This window comes from Haemorhous mexicanus, chromosome 7, assembly GCF_027477595.1.
Source record: "Haemorhous mexicanus isolate bHaeMex1 chromosome 7, bHaeMex1.pri, whole genome shotgun sequence".
Lineage (NCBI taxonomy): Eukaryota > Metazoa > Chordata > Aves > Passeriformes > Fringillidae > Haemorhous > Haemorhous mexicanus.
Genome location: NC_082347.1, coordinates 30,808,381 through 30,828,621, shown reverse-complemented (window position 1 = coordinate 30,828,621; position 20,241 = coordinate 30,808,381). Strand labels below are relative to the sequence as shown.

The window sequence follows — 20,241 nt, the reverse complement described above, 5'->3', positions numbered from 1 at the left end:
GACTCTAGTCTGATGTGATTATAGTGTGTGTCTGGACATTTGTCAACCTCTGTCCCACCACCCCAAGTGACTTTGGCTAGTTAAGATGTGTGAAGGACCCTGAACTGTTATGGTCTAGCACATTTGTAGGAAATGAATGCACTGATAGAAGAGGGAAGCCCAAATCAGTGCCTCTGTGAAAGAGAAGGAAGAAAGTCAGACAACACCAGAGAAACCACACACAGGACAATCCCAAAGAACCTGTTCCTGTAACTTCAGCTGCCACAAGAAGTACTTGTTCTGCAAGTGCTCTTTGAAGAAATGATTGGGCAGTTTTTGCAGAAGTTTCCTCACAGATATTGCCCTAAGACAGTCATGATGGCAAACTGCAAATCCATTAAAATCTGGTAAAGCTGCATTGGGGTGCAAAGTCGAGCAACTGATTGTTAATGATGCCACCAGCCCATTTCCACTAATATCTTTAAATGTGCAATGGAGGCTATACTAATCTAGTCACAGCAATTTACAAGTTGAAACCAGCCCAGATTAACAAGACTGCCTGAGAATAACACAGCCAGGAATTTGCTAGTGAAAGAAATAACCTAAAGGAATGATTTTCAGTAAGTGTTAACTACTGAACACTGCAGTGCCAATTAACCTGGCACAGCATGTCCTGCAGCTCTTGTTTTAGCTTGCTTTTTTGTTATTCACTGGAAGAAGGCACACTCCTTCCCTACCAGCTAGAACTGGAGCTCTCTGCCACCTTCACATGGCTCTGCTGGAAACAAGGTAAGATAAATAGCAAATGTATGTCCCTGCATAGCAACATGATTAAAGACAGTATGTGCCAAGTCTGTTATTGGCCTGGAAAGTTCATGGTTCCTCCCAGGAGTGGAGACTTCAGCCAAATTTTACAGTGATACTTGGAAATAGGAGGGAGGAATCTATTCCCTCAAATGTCTTCCCCAACAATAGAGTCCTGCAAGTCCTGCAGGCCTAACAGATTTTAACATGTGCTCTTCTTGGCAAGGAACAAAGGTGGTACAGAAATTAAAAGAGTGCTTGGGGCTGGGTTTTTCTCTTGTTGACAGTACTGGTCATTTGCTTTGAGAGTGTAGGGTCTGTCCTTGTGTTCATGTAAAACTCTTTGCTATATTGTCCACAAAAGAACCTCTGAGCTGTAACAAGCCAGCTGGTGTTCTGAACTCCTGCCTACACTGCTGACTAATCTCTCTCATTGTTTTCTGTCCTCACCTTGTCTTTTTTCCCCTCAATAAAATCTCTTGAACTTAATTCCTGATTCAAAGTTATGGTCTCTGTCCTCTTGTGAGTACAGTGGTCAGGACAAACATAACAAGAGCAAACTGATATAGAGAGGAGTTTTTGTTGGAACCCTGAATTTAGGAAAGGTTGAGAAATACAGAGGAAGCTGAAGGAGGAGGATTTAGCACAAAGATGTTTGAAATGAGTCCTACTGAAAAAGGCTAAAGAAATAATTGCCTAATGATGCTGTAGACATCTGTTTCAGAACAAGCAGCAGGTGTTGCATGTAATGAAAGCAAGGACTTGTACTGTTTTATTTTCTGCTATTAGAAAGCAGAGGAGGAAATGAGCTCAGGAAAAATGGAGTAAGAGAACATTTAGCATAAACAGCTGGGCAAATTTCCATAGAGCACAGCAGTATTTATATGCTCTTCCTCTGCCTTTCTTACACTATCCTTGAACAGGTCTGTTCTGCAGAGTATTTTGTCCTTCCTAAGAGACCAATGCCTTGGGTGCTCAAAGTTAGATGCTAAAGTGAAAGTTGGTCACCAACGTGCCTTTAAGGACCACAATGTTCAGGATAATGTAATTATCACACAGATGTTGTCATGAACTGATGAGAATGATCCTGAAGGTAAAGCTGCCCTTGTCTCACAGGTGGTTTGTGTGCCTCGGTCACCAGAAAAGTGTCTGAGAAAGAATCCAGTAGTGAAATGGTTCTTTAGGCTTGCATTCCTGGTGCTGCATGGCCAGGGCTCAACATGTCTGGATCCAAATAAACACCTGGAATTATGTGGATGGTGTGTCCACTGCTCCAAGCTGAAAAGCACACTTGCACCAGGCCCTGCTAGAGAAACTGTAACTTCACTTTCCACAGGGCATTTTTTGTTTTGGGATGATCTCGTTTCTTGTTACAATCAATTAACATCCTACAGGGCATTTTATTTTTCAAGCATCTCCACTACTGCCCTACAAAGTGTAATCCCAGTCTAATGACTGGGAATAAAGACACAAAGAGTTTGGTGTCTACCCATGGGATGATGTTGGTGCTGAGGAGATCCAAAAGTGCTTTTCCTACAGAAGTCTTTCAGTTGGGAAAACACTTTGCTTTTGCATGAAGATAACAAAACAAAAAAGTTAATGCACTCCCCTGCTGAGTGGTAGAGGTTGGTTGTTACCTATTCTTCTTACAGTGCCAAGCTTGTGTGCTCATCACCTGTGTTCAAACTGCACTTCCACAAGCAACTTTTCCTAAGGATTTATTTGTACATTTTTATAGTTCACAGTCTGTCAGTCAAATGTTTTCTGGTCTGGATATTGGCAGATAAATTCCTCTACTTTCTCTAGGGACTATGCAGCCAAATAAGATTACTGTTTGGTTTCAGAAAGGGTTGAATGAGTAAAAATAATGAACAAAGAGATTCAAATTTCAAAAGGGGTTGGTAGAACTTCTAAATCTCAGTGTCCATGTATGTATCCATAGAGGTAAGATGGGAAGAAAATGCAAAGAAACACTATTTCTTCCTAGACTGACTTTATTTTAACAAGCCATGTTATCAAAAATGGAGACTACCATGGTTTTTTTCAGAGGATAAAGCAGGAAGCAGTCTCAAAATGTACTATTTCGAGAACAGTGAGCATGCTGAAGTCAGGGATAGCATCCAGGAAGAAACCTGAGGAATCCAAATCCAAACCTGTGATCAGTTTGGTAAACTTCAGCTGTCTCAAATGTAAGCCTGACACGGATATCATAAATAAAGAAAAGTGTGGCTTGGGCTTGCTTTATTTTTTTAAGCCCTTCAAGAGATATCTACAAAGCCTCTGTAAAAATGGAAAATAACAAGGTGTACATGGATGAAAAGCAGTGTGCAATGTGCTGCTACCACCTTAAACACTGTGCAGGGCACACACACAGTGGGAAATCCTTCATCCACAACTGCTAAGATGGGACTGAAAAATATCATTAGTCATGAACAGGTTAAACTGTAAGATAGCTATTTCAAGGAAAGGATAATCTATAATTTAAGTCCAGAGGGTGAAGCAGCTCTTTCATAATGTAAGTAAAAGCTGTTATGCTGATGGAAAAGCATGTACACTGCCTGCAGAAGGAATGATTTTTTTGGTTTTTCCATTATACTAGATTGCACAGAGGGGCTGACAAAGCAGCACTCTCTGCTGAGGAGGCTGGGAGGGGAAGGGGCACAAGGATACTGTGCTAGAGGAGGGGGGATTTCATCTGCCAGCACTGCTGCTGGTTCCTTTGGCTGCCTTCTACCATATTAGCTGGGCCTATTTATCTCCAGAGCGAATGTCATTTGAAGAGCAGTAATCTCCCAAGAAGATGAAATGTAATTGGCTTTTAAAAAAATAAGAAGAAAGATCACACCATGCTTTGTTTCAGAGTTTGAGATTTGAATGCCAGACAGGCTGTACCATTCCTGTCATTCCTATCAAAGGCCGTGTATGTTGAAATACCGAAGTGGAAGGACTGCATGGAAAGCAGCCTTTTTAAGAAGCTGAGGTTTTGTAAGTACAGAAGCTGAGATGGGAGTGTAACAAAGGCTCTGTGTTGTGCTGCTGCACATCAGAGCCAATAAAACCCTAAGGGGCACATCTCTAGTACCATGTCTAGCAGATTATGCATGCAACTCCAGTTGCCAGTAATGAGTTGTGTGGCTAATCTGTCATGCACAGCACTGCACAGTTCCCCTTCCCCCAAGGGGCTGAGCTCATGGCATTTTATTTCCCCCCCAGGGTGCTGAGCACCGTTAGAGTCTCTTCAGTTAGTGGGACAGGAAAACACTGTGTTCCACCTTGCTGCCCAGTCAGAAAACAGAAAGGAAAATCATCTTTAACAAGTCCAGCCATCACAGACAGGGCTGCTAGACCCCAGCATGGTTAACATTCAGGGGCAGTTACCTATCTACAGTGACATGCCATGAATTAATAAGAGGCATTAGAAATGGCCCTAATGGAGCACAGAAAAACCTGGCCCTTGCTTTATTTTCTCACTGATTTAACGATCCAAATGTTTTCAATTTACAACTCAAATGCTTATTTACAAAAAAATTGCCAGTTCCCTTGAAATATGAAAACTCAAGTCATGCTCCAGCTCTGACAACATCACACACACACATTCTGTCACGGATCAGCTTTTGCTGTAATTGGAGCAGAGTCCAGGCTGCTGGGCTGTAGCTGCACTAGGTCTGTGAGGCTAATGTGATTACCTGCTTGTTCAAAAAAAAAGTGAAAGAAGAATCTTTACCCCAATATCCACCTTGCAAAAGGTTTTAAAAATGGCTGGTTTATTTCAGCCTTCAGAAGCTGAATTTCCCAGGGTGTTCCTCAGGTGAATTTTATCAGAAGCATGAGTCTTTGAAGGTGAATTATAAAATCAGCAGTTAATATTTATACTAATATATGTGTTAAAATTGTTTTAATAGCTGTGATATTCCCATGCAATGATAGGACTTCAGCAATGGGGGCTTTAAGGAAAAAAAAAAAATTAAACACTAGGAGTTTTAGCACTAAAATCTCCAGAGTTATTTTCCTACAAATTAACAGTTTCTCAGCCTTGTGTTCATGGCCCTGGTCAGGTACAGGCTGTTCTGCACCCAGCCTGCTGTGCTCCTCGCTGTGTACCAAGGCTCACTTTCATTCAGCCCCAGCAGCTGGAGCCCAGCTCTCCAACACAAGGCTGGGAAGTGCCATCAGCTTCAATTTCCCAGCTGCTGCCTAAGACAGGAGCAGATTTTCCCAAGCCTGCAGCATAATAAGGGTTTTGGTTATTCTTCTGCCAGCTTTGCAATACTTGGAGATTGGACTCCCACTAGACTGGGTGTTGTACATGTTTTAAAAGAACTATCCATGCCCCTGGCAACACACATTTTTCCTACATGCATGGACAATGCAGCACGCAAACAAGGAGAGCAGGAGGTGGCTGTGAGCACAAACCCACTAGATAATAGAGGAGGAGTGGGACAGAGGTGCAAGGGCTGGCCAGGCTTCACAGGTGGGATGGGTTGTGTGGAGCAGAGGAGAATTAAATTGTGTTGAATAGAGGGAAGGGGAACAGTGGAGCAGATGCTGTGAAAGAACGGGGTAGACACCAAAGGGCTGCAAACCCCAAGGCACTGGTCTCAGGTTTGGTTGGAAACAGAAACTCCTTCCTTTCAAGAGCAGATGAGAAGAGTATCAGTAAAAAGATGCCAATCAGTAAGAATGTCAGGTTGGGGGAGGGTGTTTGGAGAATGATGTATTTTGTCTCTCCCTTACAATGACATGTTTTGAAAGCTGTTTTAAAACAAACCCTGAGTGTTCAACAGGGGACAGGACCCTTGATTTTTTTTTTTTTTTTTGGACAGGGTGATAGGAGAAGGGGATGGAATGTGTGATGTGTATTATAATGGTTCACAGGGAAGAGGCATCCAAGACCCAAAACACACTGGCCACATCAGGAATATTTTTATCAATGGGTTATTTGAATATTTACATTTTGAAGAAAGAATCTTCTTTGTTTGCTCTGCACACCAGGGACTTCTTGGCCAGTCTAAACAGCAAAGGTTTCTAATGTAAATAATTGTTCTTCTGCCTTGTGTCATGCATGGGATTAGAGGTGGGAAGTCCCTCAAAGAAGAGAAGAGGGTGCCTTGAAGAAGATAAGCCTCAAAACTGCCTGTGGAAGTGGGTACATGAGGTTTTCCCCTCTGTTGCGCTCCTTGTCTCATGTATACCTGTGCACCTCCTGGGGAGGGATGCTGGGATTTTAGCGTTTTATGTCAGGTCATTTATTTTGGTAAACTGTGTATACTAGCTGAGGAGGGAGGAGAAGGCTGGCTCAGAGCATCTGTCCTTGTCACTATGCCAGAAGATACCTGGTTCCCACCTGGCAGCAGCTGATATCTTGTGCAGTAATGGGCTGCTGCTGCCTTTTTTTTTTTTTTTTTTTTTTTTTTTTCCTCCCTTAAGCTGCTTGTGGAAACCTGCTATGTTCTGAAAACAGCCACTTTTTTATACCAGCCTTCTTGCCCAAATACCTAAGGCTTTGTGACTGTGGTGTCTGTCTCATGATTATTGTTTCAGGGCCAGTAACATTGTAAAAGTTCTGTTTCAGAAATTGTGACTAGAGCACGTCAAAGGAAATCACATTGTGATGGAGTGTTCTGACTGTAAATGAGAAGCTTATTTTGCCAGGAGCGGGTCCTCTTTGCACTCCTGGGCTGGCAGGTCTTGAGCCATCAGCAGCACTCTGGAATCTTACTGGAAAATCTGCATGGGCTGCTCTTCAAGAGACTTCAGAGGAAGGAGAGATCTTAGTAACTTCAGTTAATTTGGTGAATAGCTAATGCATGTCATAAAACAAGCTGAGGGCTGGAAGATCGCATTGAAGTTCCCATTTCTGACATAATTTTAAAATAATCATACGCAAATTAATGATGGATTATTGAAAAGAAAAAAATCCCACACCTGAAATTTCTGGGTGAAAGCTCTTCATGGCGCGGGACTGAGGAAGATGATAACCATTTACCTGTGCATGTACATACAAAGAGCTGAAATAGCTCTAAAAAGCCCTCATAATAGCGGGTCTGTGCAATCTTCCTCCGGCTGTGATGCCTGTGCGTCCCTGCGGGACGGGGCAGGGGGGACCTTCCCAAACGGTGGCTGACCTTGAGCTCCCAGCTGGAGCCCGGTGCGAGCGGGCTCGGTCCTTCACTCGCGTGTTTCCGGCGTGGCCTTGGCAGCTCGGGAAGGGCATTTCGAACCCTTTCTGTAGCGATGGAAGACCTTGGGGCTCCCCCTGCCCCGGGCCGCCCCTTCCCCCGGGCTCTCCTCGAGGCCGGGCCGCGGTGTCTCGGCAGGGAGCGGGGGCTCTGCCCGGGCCCGGAGGCGCTCCAGTAGGGAGAGGAGCCCCGGGCATAGCCGCCCGCCCTCTCTGGCACTGGGGGGCGGTGGCTCCCGTCCCCTCCCGCCCCGTCCCGCCAGAGCCCCCCGCTGCCACCCGGGGGCGGAGCCGCTGGCCCGGCCCGGCCCCTCCTGCCGCCGCCGCCGCCGCAGTGGCCGCGCAGCCCCGGGGCAGCGGGCAGGGAGCGGAGCCGGGCCGGGCCGGGCCGGGCTGGGCTGGGCTGGGCTGGGCTGCGCTGCGCTGCGCTGCTGTGAGCGGGGAGACGCCGCCGCCGCCGCCGCGGCAGGGGCGGAGCCGGCACCGGGGCATCCTCCCTTTGCTGTCTCCCTGCCGCCCGCCCGGCATCGCCGCGGCGGGCAGCGCGGCGGAGGGTGCTGCCAGCGCCGGCAGGGAGCGGCGGAGCCCCGCCGGGCTGCGCGAAGATGCTGTCCTACAGCGTGCTGGACGCCAACGTGGTGGACGTGGAGAAGCGGAGGAACCCCTCGAAACACTACGTGAGTGCCGGCGGGGCCCGGGGCAGCGGGGTGCGCACGTGTGAGGGGGGACGGGACGGGCCGGGCGCGGAGCGGTGTCCGGAGCGGTGCCCGGAGCCGTGTCTGGAGCCCGGAGCGGTGCTCGGAGCCCGGAGCGGTGCCCGGAGCGGTGCTCGGAGCCCGGAGCGGTGCTCGGAGCCCGGAGCGGTGCCCGGAGCCGTCCCTCGCCTCGTGTGGGCGAAACGCCGGCCCCAGGTGAGGCGCTCGCGGGGCTGCCCGCGGCCTCTTGCTCTGGAGGTGCGACTGTTCTTCCTCACCCTCTTTCACCCCGTTTGGTTCTTGGCTCGTTTCAAGGTTACCATTCTGAAGTTTCCTTCTCTTCCTCCTCACTAGTCCCAGGGCAGGATGGGGCCGGTCTCCCGGATCCCCAGGCTGTCCCCGTCTTGGCCAGGGTGCGCGGTGGGGAGCGGAGCAAGGTTCGGCTGCGGCGGGGTCGTGCAGCCGGCGGTGCTGAGCGCATCTTCGCTCGTTCTCACCCCTAAGTTACATTCAGACCTTTTTTGAGGGGGTAGTCTGTCTGCATGCTTCCCAAGGCAGACTCAGCGTCTGGATCTCTTTTATCTCTCTTTCACCTTCTTCCTTTCACACCTTACTGCCAACAGCACAGCATTAGAGGAGAGTTTTTAACAATTTTCCCAGACTCCTGTGTTGCAGCCTGTCATGTGGAGGTGTCTTTGCCTGAAGGAGTTCGCAGCATACAGTCAGTAGCTTTTCTCTCTCCACATTAGTAGAGAAGTATCTGCTTCTCTCTGTCTCACTGTTTCTGGGTTTTAGTTGCACCAAATCCTTTAACTGTTTCTCAAGATACAACATGTATTTTAAAACACAGAAAGTTGGATTTCGTCTATAGAGATGGTAAACCTTCCAGCTTTGGTAAGGAAAAGCCTGAGGGAGTATTGCATCTGGTGTGAAATTGCTCTGAGTATACTGTGTTTCCTGGCATTGTGTGTCTGCCAGATTTCTCCAGAGCTGATCAGCAGCTGAATGGATTGTTGAAAAGATAAGGCCAAAGATTGGACATAAACCTTTATATTAGTGTTGCATATCAGTGAGGTTTTTCCCCTGAGGCTTAAACCATAATCTCGTTTAAGGCTAGAGGGCACTATGTTGCTGGGAGATGCACTCCTGTAAGGCTGAAGCTCTCATCTACCATGGAATCAAGCATCTTGGGACCAATTCATAAACTGGAAGTTTTAGGTCTTAAATCCTCTCAGGTTGCAGCTGGACCTGTGAGTTCAGTCTATTATGCACTCACTGCTTCCAGGTGGGAAAGGTGGGAAAGGCTTCTTTGGTTTTTGCAGACTCTGCTGTGTACTGTGGCTGACACAGCTGCAGGGCGTTATCTCACATGAAAGGTTCAGCATGAGAAAAGTACATCGCCAAGCACCGAAATATACAAAAGAACTGGTAACAGTATCTTCCAGTCTCTTGGCTTGCTGAGAGAAATCGACACCGTTCATTTCTTGTTTGCTGGGAAATGACCAGAAAACAAGGATTTAAACCCTGTGTTTACAGGATTTGGAAATAATATTTCTTCTGTTTACCTGTAAAATACATCTTTTTCCTTGATAATCGTTGTCATTGCATGTTAATAAACAGTAACCTAGACTATTCCAAGAAGGTCTCTTCAATGCTTCTAGTGGCAAATTTGTTTCTTTCCCATCACCCTTCTCACTGCACACCTGAACTGATACACTCTTCTGTACAATAGTTCCACACCTCTGTGTGCCCAGTTCTTGGCCCAAACCCCACAAGCTAAATGGTTTGTTTGGGCGATGAATGGTGTGTCTGCCTTTTGTCCCACTTAGTTTCCATCTGTGGCTGTACAGTATTCAGCACAATGGGGTCACTCTGTCATCTGTCACTGAGTGTGGACCCATGCTTTCAAAGACTTTAATTCCCTGGGTCTGACCCATTGGTTGCTGTTACTTTGGTTCTGTGCTCTTTTTCTAACATGAAACAAGTATTTTCTCCTAAGGTTAATATAAGCATCACTTAGGATTCATTTCTCTCTATTGCCTGTGGATAGTTGGAGAGTGCAAAGCTTTATGTTCTTTGCTGTATGTGGCTTTGAAATATCAAAAAGCTTTTCTATCTCCAGCATCCACAAATGTCTTCATGCCAAGCCTTCAGGCCATGCAAACGTGCCTTGGCATCAGATTAATGATGTGTTTCTCTGGTGGATGGTGACCTAAGTATTGCAGGTGTTTTAACATGACTCTCTCTCCTTTTAATTGTGATCTTTCAGGACCATAGTGGAACCTGGAGAGATGAAGGCACACCTTAGGCATTGTGAGCACGTGGAGAGGGCTAAATGTGAGTAGCACATAAGCCCCTGCACTGCTTGCTTAGCTGCCAGGAGTCGTTGCCTGGAGCAGGTGTCTTTCATGACATGAGCACAGCTTTTGTGGCTTTGAATAAAGAAAGCTAAAGAAAGAAGACAGCTTTACATATCCTCTGCTATGATCCCGTGTGTGTGAAACTTCTGGAGAGTTTAATACCTCACTGGAAGTTGAACAGGGCTCTGCCTGTGGGAATAGATTAAAATCTTGGCTGCAATGCTACTTGATAGGAACCCAGCCAGCTCTCTACCCTCTTCTGGGAAATCCTAACTGGGGAAGGAGTCTGCAGTGCTTCCCTCTGCATCCTTCTCAGCAAATGGGTTGTACAACACCACCTGGCTGGCTGGGGGCCCTGGCATGTGAAAGGATAAACAAGAAGGTTGGATCAATAACCACATGCCTCTTGTATGGTATATCCCCAACACAAGCTACTGCTGCTCTTAGAGCTTTTGACTTTCCAAATTAGTTTCATATTTCTCCATACTGATGATCTTTTAAAAATTGATTTGCACTTGCTAATACTTAAGAAAATGTTAAATCTCCTTGCTTTCTCCCTTCCCTTTTCTTTTAACAAGAACAATATCAGGAAGGTCAAGTCTGGGTTTGTTGGAAAGACCCCTGATGCAACAGGGGTCACACATTGGCTGAGCAGTGCTGCAGTGAAGCTGGGTGGGTTAGGACAGTGCAGTTAGTGGTTGAAGGTGCCAGTTAATCATTCTGAAGAGAAGAAGGTAGTAGCAAAATCCAAATCCCTTTTCCAGCCCCTGCTGAGCATTAAATAGTCAGAAACCCTCTTTTCTCAGTTGATGAGGTTTGATCTGTTTATGGGGTAGCTTCTCTGGCTTTTGGTCTGAAATTGTGATTGTCTGAAGCATGAAATGATCCCAAACCAGAAGTGCATTCTGTATTTCAAAGGATCCACTGTTGATGCTTACCTCCTTCAGCCATCCATTGTGGAGGTTAAAGAGGATACCTCCCCTCCCCTCCCCTCCCCTCTCTCTGCTCCCAGCTTATCTTCAGGCAGATAGCTTACCCTTCACCCAAATGTCTATCTTCTTTAGCAGCCCTGCAGGGAGCCTCTGCCTACCAGATGTGCTTGATCTTGCTCCCAGGGAGAGGAGATTGGGTTTGCACCTTCACCTGTTCACTGCTTTGCAGACCTGTGATAGCAAACATTCATTAGAAGCCAGATGAAGAGGATCCCCCACCCCCTCTCTTACCACTTGCTTTTCTGCTGGGGACTGAGCACTTACTGATGTGCATTATCTCGCCAGACATTTATATGCTTGAGGTAATTTCTGAGGTCTCTTAAGTGTGCCTGTGTTATCCCAAGGGCAGAGATGGATACATTAGTAGAGATTTTCTCTTTCAGCACTGCTCTACTCCTGTTTCAGCTGGGCTTTGTGTGTTTTTCAGCTTTGTCTAGCACAGAAGTAAAGTAAAATGCTCTTGGCTTACAAGTGGCTGCTCTGCCTCCTTCCAGTTAGACTGAGGTACACTGCTGATTTCAGTCATCTGAGATGCCTGTACACTGTCCCAGTTCCTCCCCAGGGTAATTGTTTCCTAATGCCACCTCTGAATGCCTCGAGATCTCTTGTAGGAGTGTTCCTGCTGCATGGATGTGGTTGCTGACCTCCTCGGGATACTGGCGTCGCTGACTTCTAAGGGACTGAGTTCTGCTGTGTGGGGTTTCAGCACTGCTCCCAGGAGAACATGAGTGTGCTTGTCACAAATGACCTGTTGTAAAATGTCAGCATGCTTTGAAGAAAAATCTTGTGTTGCTAGAGTCAAGCTCTGCTCCTTGTCTCTTGGCTGCTCCTGCTTTTACTGGTCAGACTCGAGCAACTCTGACACGATCAGGCATCTTCATGGCTTTATTCTCTTTGCTGCAAGCTGCTGTTTATACCATGGCCTTCACTGATGGGGAGTCTGGACATGGTTTATTGGCAAGGATCTTTGTTCTTGTGTTAGAATACCCTGGAGAAGGAATTGCTACTCTGGGAGAAGGAGCTGAATTCCCCCTGCTTGGCTCATCAAATGAGTTGTCCCGTGCAACTTGAGGCTGCTTCAATGCATTCAGGGAGCTCAGCAGCTCAAGGAGCACTCCCAGTTCTTTCTTCCAGCAGAGTTTTGGGTTGGTAACATTCAGCCAAGAGACAGTGGTATCTAAATTCAACAGTTTGCAAAGCAAATGGCTGTCTCCAGCCTTTGGAGTAGATTATCTGCCAACAGACAGACAAGGTAGTTGTCCTGATGTGTGGTGGTCAGGGCAGGATGAAATAATCCAGAGGCATGTCCCAGCAGGCTGCCTGCACTGGCTCACCTGTGGTTGAGTCTGCTGGGAGGGCAGCTAAATGAAAGTTCAGGGAAAAACTTTTAGCAAGTCCATGAGCTGCGGACAACAGCTTCAAAACCTCCAAGTTCCATTTTAAAAACTGTGAAGATGCTACTATTGACTTTCACTGGGACTTGGGTGCCAGGGAGATGATGTCCTAAGAGACAGCACAAATGCTGTTGGCTGCTGCAGCTGCAGGTGGCCTCTGGCTTCACGAGAGCCCTGCCTGGGGTCAGTGTGTGGGTGCTGGAGCCCACTGGTGCAATTCAGCTTGATGGCTTGTAGTCAAAATTACACCAGTCTGACTGCTTTGAGTTAAAAGTGAGAGGAACTGAGACACCAAATCATGGAGAGAGAGGTGTACAGACATCCTAAGGAAGCAATTGTTGGAATAAGAAAGGGAGCCCAGACTTCCTGCATCCGAGAGCAGCTTGTCTGTTCATCTCACCCACACCCCTAGCCCTTAGAGAGCAGCTCCAAGGCATTGCCTCCTCCTGTCCCTGCAAGGTAGGATATGTGCTGGTATTCTCACTGGAAACACGAGGCAAGAAGTGGTTGACCCAAAGCCACCAGTGAAGTGTGTGTAGCATTTCATGTTATTTTCTTTGGCTTTCAAAGCAGTCTTGCAATTACCTGATAAAAAGTACACAATCTGAAAAAATATTACTCTCGTATTCAATCATTGTCTTCCTCAAAACCCATTTCCCATTTTATATGGATTAAACAGGAAGAGGGATTCAATGTGACCCTACCTGAGGCAGGAGGTGACGTACAAGCTCTCTAATTTAGTCATTTGGGAGGAAGCAGCTGGACCTTCTAATGTGAAGTGGTTTTCTTTTTTTTGATCTTCCTTTTTCATGCTGTATCCTCTTAATCTGTGCCTGCTCACGCAAAGGGAGCTGGTCCCCAGCATCCACGGGGAAGAGGAGGATCATGAGGGGGGCTGGCAGCACTGTGTGCTGTGTGACATTGTGAGGCTGAATGCTTTCATGTAGCCAGAGCAGACACCTCGCCTGGAGCGTGCTGTGTAAATACTGCATGGAGAAGGCAGAGAGCAGCACAGTAGCATACTGTTTGAAATTGGTGGTGTCTGCTGTTTAATCAGGTAGTGTCAAAGCCAAATACAGTCAAGTTGATGGAAAAAACCCTCCTAGTAACTTTCCTGGGCTTTGGTTCACACCTCTAGAGAGGCTTTATTGAAACTTTTACTGAGAATTTGTAATTACTAAATTTTTTTATATAGTTCATTTTCCTTTGTCTTTATTTTAAAAGAAAAAATTCAGTCCCCAGGATCTGTTTGTTATTCTCTTCTGGGCGAGGACATCATCACATTTGGGGTGTGGGGGGTAAAGCAAAAGGAAACCAGGTGATTTTCTTCACCGCAAAGGATTTTAAAATGGAATATCTTTCAGCTTAGAGCCTTCTCACTTTAGAGCTCTCACTCTTTGCTACACCTTCAAGATAAATATACAGTAATAATAATATTAGTAGTAATTTACTCCTTCAAACATACATTCACTAGATGTCAGTTATATGATATTCTCATTGTATGTGTTTATAAATGTGGGGCAAGGGTTGGAATGCATAAGAACATTTATTACAAGGCAAGGATGCTTTTGCACTAAAATGTGTGCAGACAGACCTGAGAGATGGTGTCTGCATTGGGCTTTTAGGGACAGGTGATGACAGCCAGGGACAGGCAGGTGGGAGCAGTGAGACAGCCTCAAGCAGCTGAGCAGGTGATTGTCTGGGCATAGTGGTAACCCAAGCTCCTGTCTGGTCAGCATTGAGCCTTGTTGCAAAAAACGGGCGCAAGAAAGGATAATGACCTTTAGATTACCCAGGGGTGAAGGTAGAGCAAATAAATATTTTATTCATTGTAGTAGTACCCATAAGTGCTTGAGTGTAGTGATGGTCTTAATTGGTGATCTCATGCTTTTTGATTTTGACAAAGCTCCTTCTTATTCCAGTTTTTGGAAGTGGAGCTCAATGTGTAGATAGCCAGCCAAGTCCTTGGACTGGGAGCATTTTCCTTTTGTGGGCAGAGCACACATCCCCAACTTTGTGTCTCCATTAGGATATCACAGGTTGCACTGGTTTGCTGAGTGTGTTCCTAATTGGTCATGGCAGAAACTGACTGCTCTGGGTGTACCATGGCTTCACAACAAAGCTCTACTTCTGTATTGTTAAAAGGCAACTTCTTCAGTTTTTTGAGTTGACTCACTGGATAGAATAAAATATTCCTAGACTCTAAGTGTCCATGAATGTGTGTGTGGTCCCACACATAGCATGTTTGAAGCCTGACTGGCAGTGATAATATTTTGATACATTGCTGGCACTGTTTCTCTGACCAATGGGGTGTGTTTTGTTTTTCCTGTAAACCACGCTGGCTAAACTCAGGGATGCACTGGGCTCTGATGCTCTCAGAGTCAGCAGCATGGTTTTATGGGCTTGATGCAAACTTGTTTACAAGGAAAACACCCCTGTCTCTGTTCATGGGGAGAAACATGCCAAATCTCTACTAACCATAGCTGTGTTTAAACACAGGAGCTCCACACTGCCATTCTGTCTCCTTTACAGCTGTCTTCCAAGCTGCCCCAGAAATACTGGAAGCCTGGTTCTCCACTGTCCAGGACATGCCTGTAAATGCAAACTTTAACACATGAAGTTCATAAATCACCCAGAGAGGTTTGAACAAATATCCAGTGTGATACACACAGGACATTGTGCAGTGTGGTAGAAGAGCCTTTAACCAGTGTGGTCCTTAGGCTCTCTGGATCTCAGTGTGCTCTGCTGCAAAGGCAACAAGATTTACTCACCTTTTATAAAGTGTAGAGATGCAGGTGTTACCTCAGGACTGACTACTGTCATCAGTTTTGAAACCCCCAAGTTTGGGTCATCTTCCTCTGTGGGCAGGGCTGCCCTGGGAGCAGAGGCTGTGGGATGGCCAAGGCCAGGCTGTTATCCAGAAATGGGAGTGAGGCCGAGCTTCCCTGGCAGTGCTCAGGTGGTGAATGGGATGACATAAGAACTGCATTCCCCTATGAGGAAACACACATCTAGGATGCCAGTCATGCTTGTCAGCTCTGAGCCTGTTCCCTGTGGGCTTTCCTCCCTGTCTTGGAGTCCCAGGGTCTGTGGAAGTGTTTGAGGTGAAGCATGGAGTATGGTCCTTCTGGGAGTAGCCCTTGGCAGTGGGCTGCTGGCTGCTGCTGTCTGCTCTCTCAGGTGTCTCCACATTAGCTGTCAGGAAAGCTCCCTGGCACAGGTGAAGTCTTATTTCCAGGCATTCTTGTACCCTAGGGGCTTGATGCAGCAGAGAACGTCTCAATTACTGCTTTCCTAGCTCTGTGAAGATGAGATTTCTAATTGCTACCTCAGCATCCTGTGAGATTTTCCTACTCTTTGAATAAGGTTATTTATACATTAACTCATGCATGTTTTTTTTTGTGCCTAGAATGTTATTCCTGATTTTCCCCTCTCCAGCAGGTGCAAGCATGCCAGTAAACCCCTCTGACCCCAAGCAAAATACTTTGAAAATCAGTTTTAAGTGTTTTCCAATTCCCATGCCTTGCAAGTGCTTTGCTTCTTTGAGCTCAGTATATTCCCTTTGCCTGAAAATTTGATGCTTTGACACCTGCCTCGTCTTGAGCAGCCTGAGCTGAGCTTTCTTGTGGTGGATGATAGAAGAGGCAGCTAAGCTCCTGCTCTCCTGCAGAATCAGGGCAGCTGGCACAGCCCCTGCTCATGCCTAAGTGGGAGGCCTGCAGTTTCCCAGAGCTATCACTCCAGCTACTTTCACTGGCATCAAAGTCACTTAAAATTTAAAAACAAACAAACAAGGATATGTGAAGTATTTTTCTGGAAGAAAGCCATGGAGAGCAGATTAAGGGCATGTCCCTCCTCCCATCTCCCAGACATGTCACAGGAAGACAGTTCAGCATTTTCCTCAGTGGGATTAAAACAGGCTCTGGAGGTGACTTCTGGGATGGGACAGAGGAAAGCCAGCAACAGGAAGGAAGCTCTGTGTGTGTGTATGTTTTATAAATATGTCTCTGTCAGGTGAAACTGTCTAGAAACCCTGAAGCAGCACTGATGGTAATATGGCTTTTTATTAACCAGAAGGCTGCTTATTTTCAGTTAATAACAAGGTATTGTTGGAGAAGAATAAAAAGTGACTGGTTCTAGAGGAACATCCATGCTGGTTTTCCATGTACCAGAAAGTAGCAATCCTGTACCTTATGCATTTTACAAGCCCTGGATGTCCTGAACAAGTTCTTTTTTCCCCCTGCCCCCCCAAATTCAGCTAAGTTTCCCCCTAAAATTTCAACAGAAATGTTTTATAAAGGCAACCCAGGATGTTTTACTCAAGGGAAATCTAGCAGTAGCCACCTCTGGAATGCTCTCACTTGAAGCATTTGCAGGGGTGTTTTGGCTGTTACTGTTCAAGAAGAAATTTTCTGTTTAAACTTTTGCTGCTGTCTTTGTGATTGTAGCAGCCTGTGTCAAAACTCTGCACTGTTCTGAAGAAGCAGCTTTCCACCTGTTTCTGAGCTGGGCAGCTGTAGCTTGCATTTCATCATTTAATACAGACATCCACAGTATAAATAGTTCCATTTAAACTAAAAATATTGTCAGTGAATTTTCCATGGGTAACAACCCTTGAAAATTGCAGGCATGGTCTGTGCAGCAGAATCCATCTGTCTGTCCTTAAACCTCCCTCTGGCTGTAAGGACCAGTGGCCTTTTGAGCAGCAAAGGCAGTTTGCTGGTGGCACTGGAGGGTGTCTGTGTACAGCTGTGTGAGGCACTGCTGTCTGGGAGGGATCTCCTGTTCCGAAATAATTGGGGCTCTGGCCCGAGGAGCAGGGTCAGAGGACTCACAGCTGGGGGTGGGAGCAGGCACTGCTGCTCAGCCCCTTGACCTCCCTGCTCGTGGTGTTGGCCAGACTGCTTGGCTGTGAAGGTGCTGGGTTTTCTACCAGTCCCTGAACTGTAAGACTGTACATCTGCATGCCCTGGTGTTGGCCAGAATGACCACTGGGGTTGCTGTTTTACAGAATTCTTCTCTTGGTATGCTGAGGGAGTGTGCAGGTGTTTGGTAGGGATTGGGGTTTTGATGTGACATCTTTGTCTGTGTGTACACACATGTGCTTTGCTTTGTTTTGACTTCTGTATTGCTCTGCACAGGGTATGGTCAAAGAAATGAGGTGGAAAGGAGAGGTTTGCCATCAGAGCTGATGCCACAGTCCTAGCCAGACCCTAAGAATATTCTTTTATTCTTCCAATTTTTTCCCTTCCTTCTGTCAAGCTCTAACATTGCCCACAGCATGGGGTTATTTCCCATTGTCAGTTCTGGAGTTTTAGGTGCTCTGCCAAATGTGGTCATGCTGGACTGAAGAGCATCTTATGGGCAATCACCAGATCCTTCCTCTGGGGTCTGAGGGTCTGTGGAAGACTGAGAGCATAGCACTGATGTTTATACCACTCCTGAGGAAAGGTTACCCAACACTTTCCCTGTGTGCCAAGGGCTTTGAGGGCTCTGCCCATCATGTTGTCCCTGCAGTGATCCTGAGCCATCAGGACCCTGATCCATCTGATAAGAGTGAGATTGTTCTCTACCAGGCTTTGGCATTTATGAGATTCCAGGTATCCTTTGTTGGGATCTTGTCTGGAGCTAAAACTTCCTGGCTGTTGTCTTACTGTGTGTGAGAGGCGTTTGACTGAGGTGAGGGTGCAACTGGCCATGTGATTTGGTTCACAGGTGACTTGCAATGACCCTAAGGAATCTAATGAAGAAACAATGTCCACTGTTTGTGTTTGTGGGGAGAGAGAGACTTTAGTTAGTCTAGCAAAGGTCTGACAGTCAAATGTGTGTTTTATCTGCCAGCAGTCTGTCCTGCCTTCAACCTTCATCAACCTTCTGCATCTGGGCAGCATGAGCTGTAGCAATCTCTGTCAAACTTCTATTGCCAAAAGGCCAATATGTTCCCTACTGTACATTGTGGCAGAAAAGGTTAAAGAGAACTGCAGAAATGCTGAGATGACATGGGAACACTCTTCAGCTGACGTCCTTGTGAGCCTCTCAGTGACATCAAACTCCTGGACCATTTCCAGTGGAGTTTGGCCTTGCCCCAGTGACAATAGATGTTAATCTGTTGGCTTGTCAAAAAAACGTGTTAGTGGTTTTTTACAGATCCATTTCCAACCCTCAGATTTCCCTGCTAGTAAACACAGCATTATGTCATTGTTTTACCAGGAGCCAAGCACCAAAGCCAACTGTGCAGTGCTCTCATCAGCAAGTGTCCATTCACGTTGGGGCTTTATCTGAGTTCCCAGGCTTTTTTCCCACTGTTGCCCATGTTCTGGTCTCTGTGTCCATCAAACACCTCTGATGTTTTATGGGAAATGTGTAGGGTCTAGCAGTTGTGGGTAGCACTTTCCAGTGTATTTGTGTCAGATGAGGCTTCTGTACCTGCTTAGCAAAAATGCCTTGGTTTGTAAACCTTGATCTTCTGGTTATGTTAGCCAAGACAAACTCTTGGATTCTACATGTAAAACAAGGTGAAGGGTTTTGCAGCCCAGCCTTGCTTCTAGTTGATAAAATAATAGCCAAGTCATAGTCACAGGCAAGGCCCTGCCCATGCTAGATCCTGTTTGTTTCAAAACACAATAGCCGAGTTCCTACTAAAAAGACTGGTTGTCAAATTGCTAACATTATAAATTAACTTCCATAGCTTTCAGAAACAACACTCATCACAGATCAAATAAAACCATTTATAATGTTCTTGTAACTCTTGTTCCTTGGTTTGCTTCTAGACTTATTTCCAGTTGTTTCTGTGAAGGATAGGGAAGAAAAGATTTGTAAAGTTACCTTTAGCGGTCAGGATCCAATCTGCTTAAAACAGACAAGCCTCCCATCCATATCTCTGCTTGGTCTTTCTGGGGCTGGGAGCACTACAATTGTTCTCATACCAAAACTGTCTGAATTCATATACATCAGCTGAAGTAGTATAGAAGCAGAGGAAAGAGGAGAGAGAGTTGCTCATCTGAATGCAGAGCATGAATTTTTCTGGTACAGGCACAGGTGGATGATGAACAGGTTCAGACTCCTGACAATAATGAGGAATTACAGCATTCTCAGGTATGACATGGAATACAATTAAATTTTATTTATGCAATTGGGTTTTTAACACTTTGTTGACAAGTGATACTAAGACTGAAAGGACAAGTGGTTCTAACAAGGAATTGACAAATTTCTGGGCTAAAGACTGCTATTAAACACAGCAGTCAAGTCGTGTCTTGGGGTCAGGAAGTCTGTTACCTGCCAGCTGCTTAACACTAAGTACACTGAATTATCTGGGCTGCTGTTAAGCAGTTACCATCTAAGTTTATTAAAAACGTAATGCTGAGCTTAGGTACAGCTTCCTTCTGGCCCAGCCTGTATTTTCTGCTGCCTTCCCAGCCGTCCCTTAGGTGTATGGCAGTAGCTCAGGCTGCTGAGCCTTGCTCTGTGTTGTTCACAGCAGTGAGAGCTGTTGAGTCTTGACCAGATGAAGTCAGGAAGCACAGTGAGGAAGCGACCCTCCCATCATCACTTCCAGCTCCCTCCTCTGCTCCATGCACTTCTTTCTGGATCCCATCACATGTTTATAGGCTAGTGTTGCACATCTGGGCTTGGCAGATCACTGTCTGTTTCCCAGCCTTGGGTCAAGTGGCAGTTTATTTTGTTAGAGATGCCATGTCTGGTATTACTATTAATATAGATTTGGGCTTTGTACTTCCATAATGCTTTTCATCCAAAGGTCTCCCAACACTCTGTACATCAGTACCTCTTTTCAAGGTGGGCAGATCAGACAGGGAGAGCATTGTGTTTGCAGCAGTGTGT

General features: G+C 46.1%; 1 protein-coding gene across 6 annotated transcripts in view; it reads left to right on the top strand.

Moving 5' to 3' along the window:
- The first annotated feature begins 7,479 nt into the window (after window positions 1-7,479).
- The window catches only part of SH3PXD2A (SH3 and PX domains 2A), a 245,802-nt gene continuing 233,040 nt past the window's right edge, over window positions 7,480-20,241 (top strand). For 4 of the 6 annotated variants that reach the window (XM_059851910.1, XM_059851909.1, XM_059851908.1 and 1 more), the window contains exon 1: window positions 7,481-7,638. In XM_059851910.1, coding sequence (XP_059707893.1) covers window positions 7,567-7,638 — 72 coding nt within the window. In that variant the 5' untranslated portion in view covers window positions 7,481-7,566. Of the gene's footprint in view, window positions 7,639-9,925; window positions 9,994-20,241 lie in introns of all 6 variants that reach the window. The other 2 variants (XM_059851911.1, XM_059851916.1) reach the window with 2 other exon arrangements.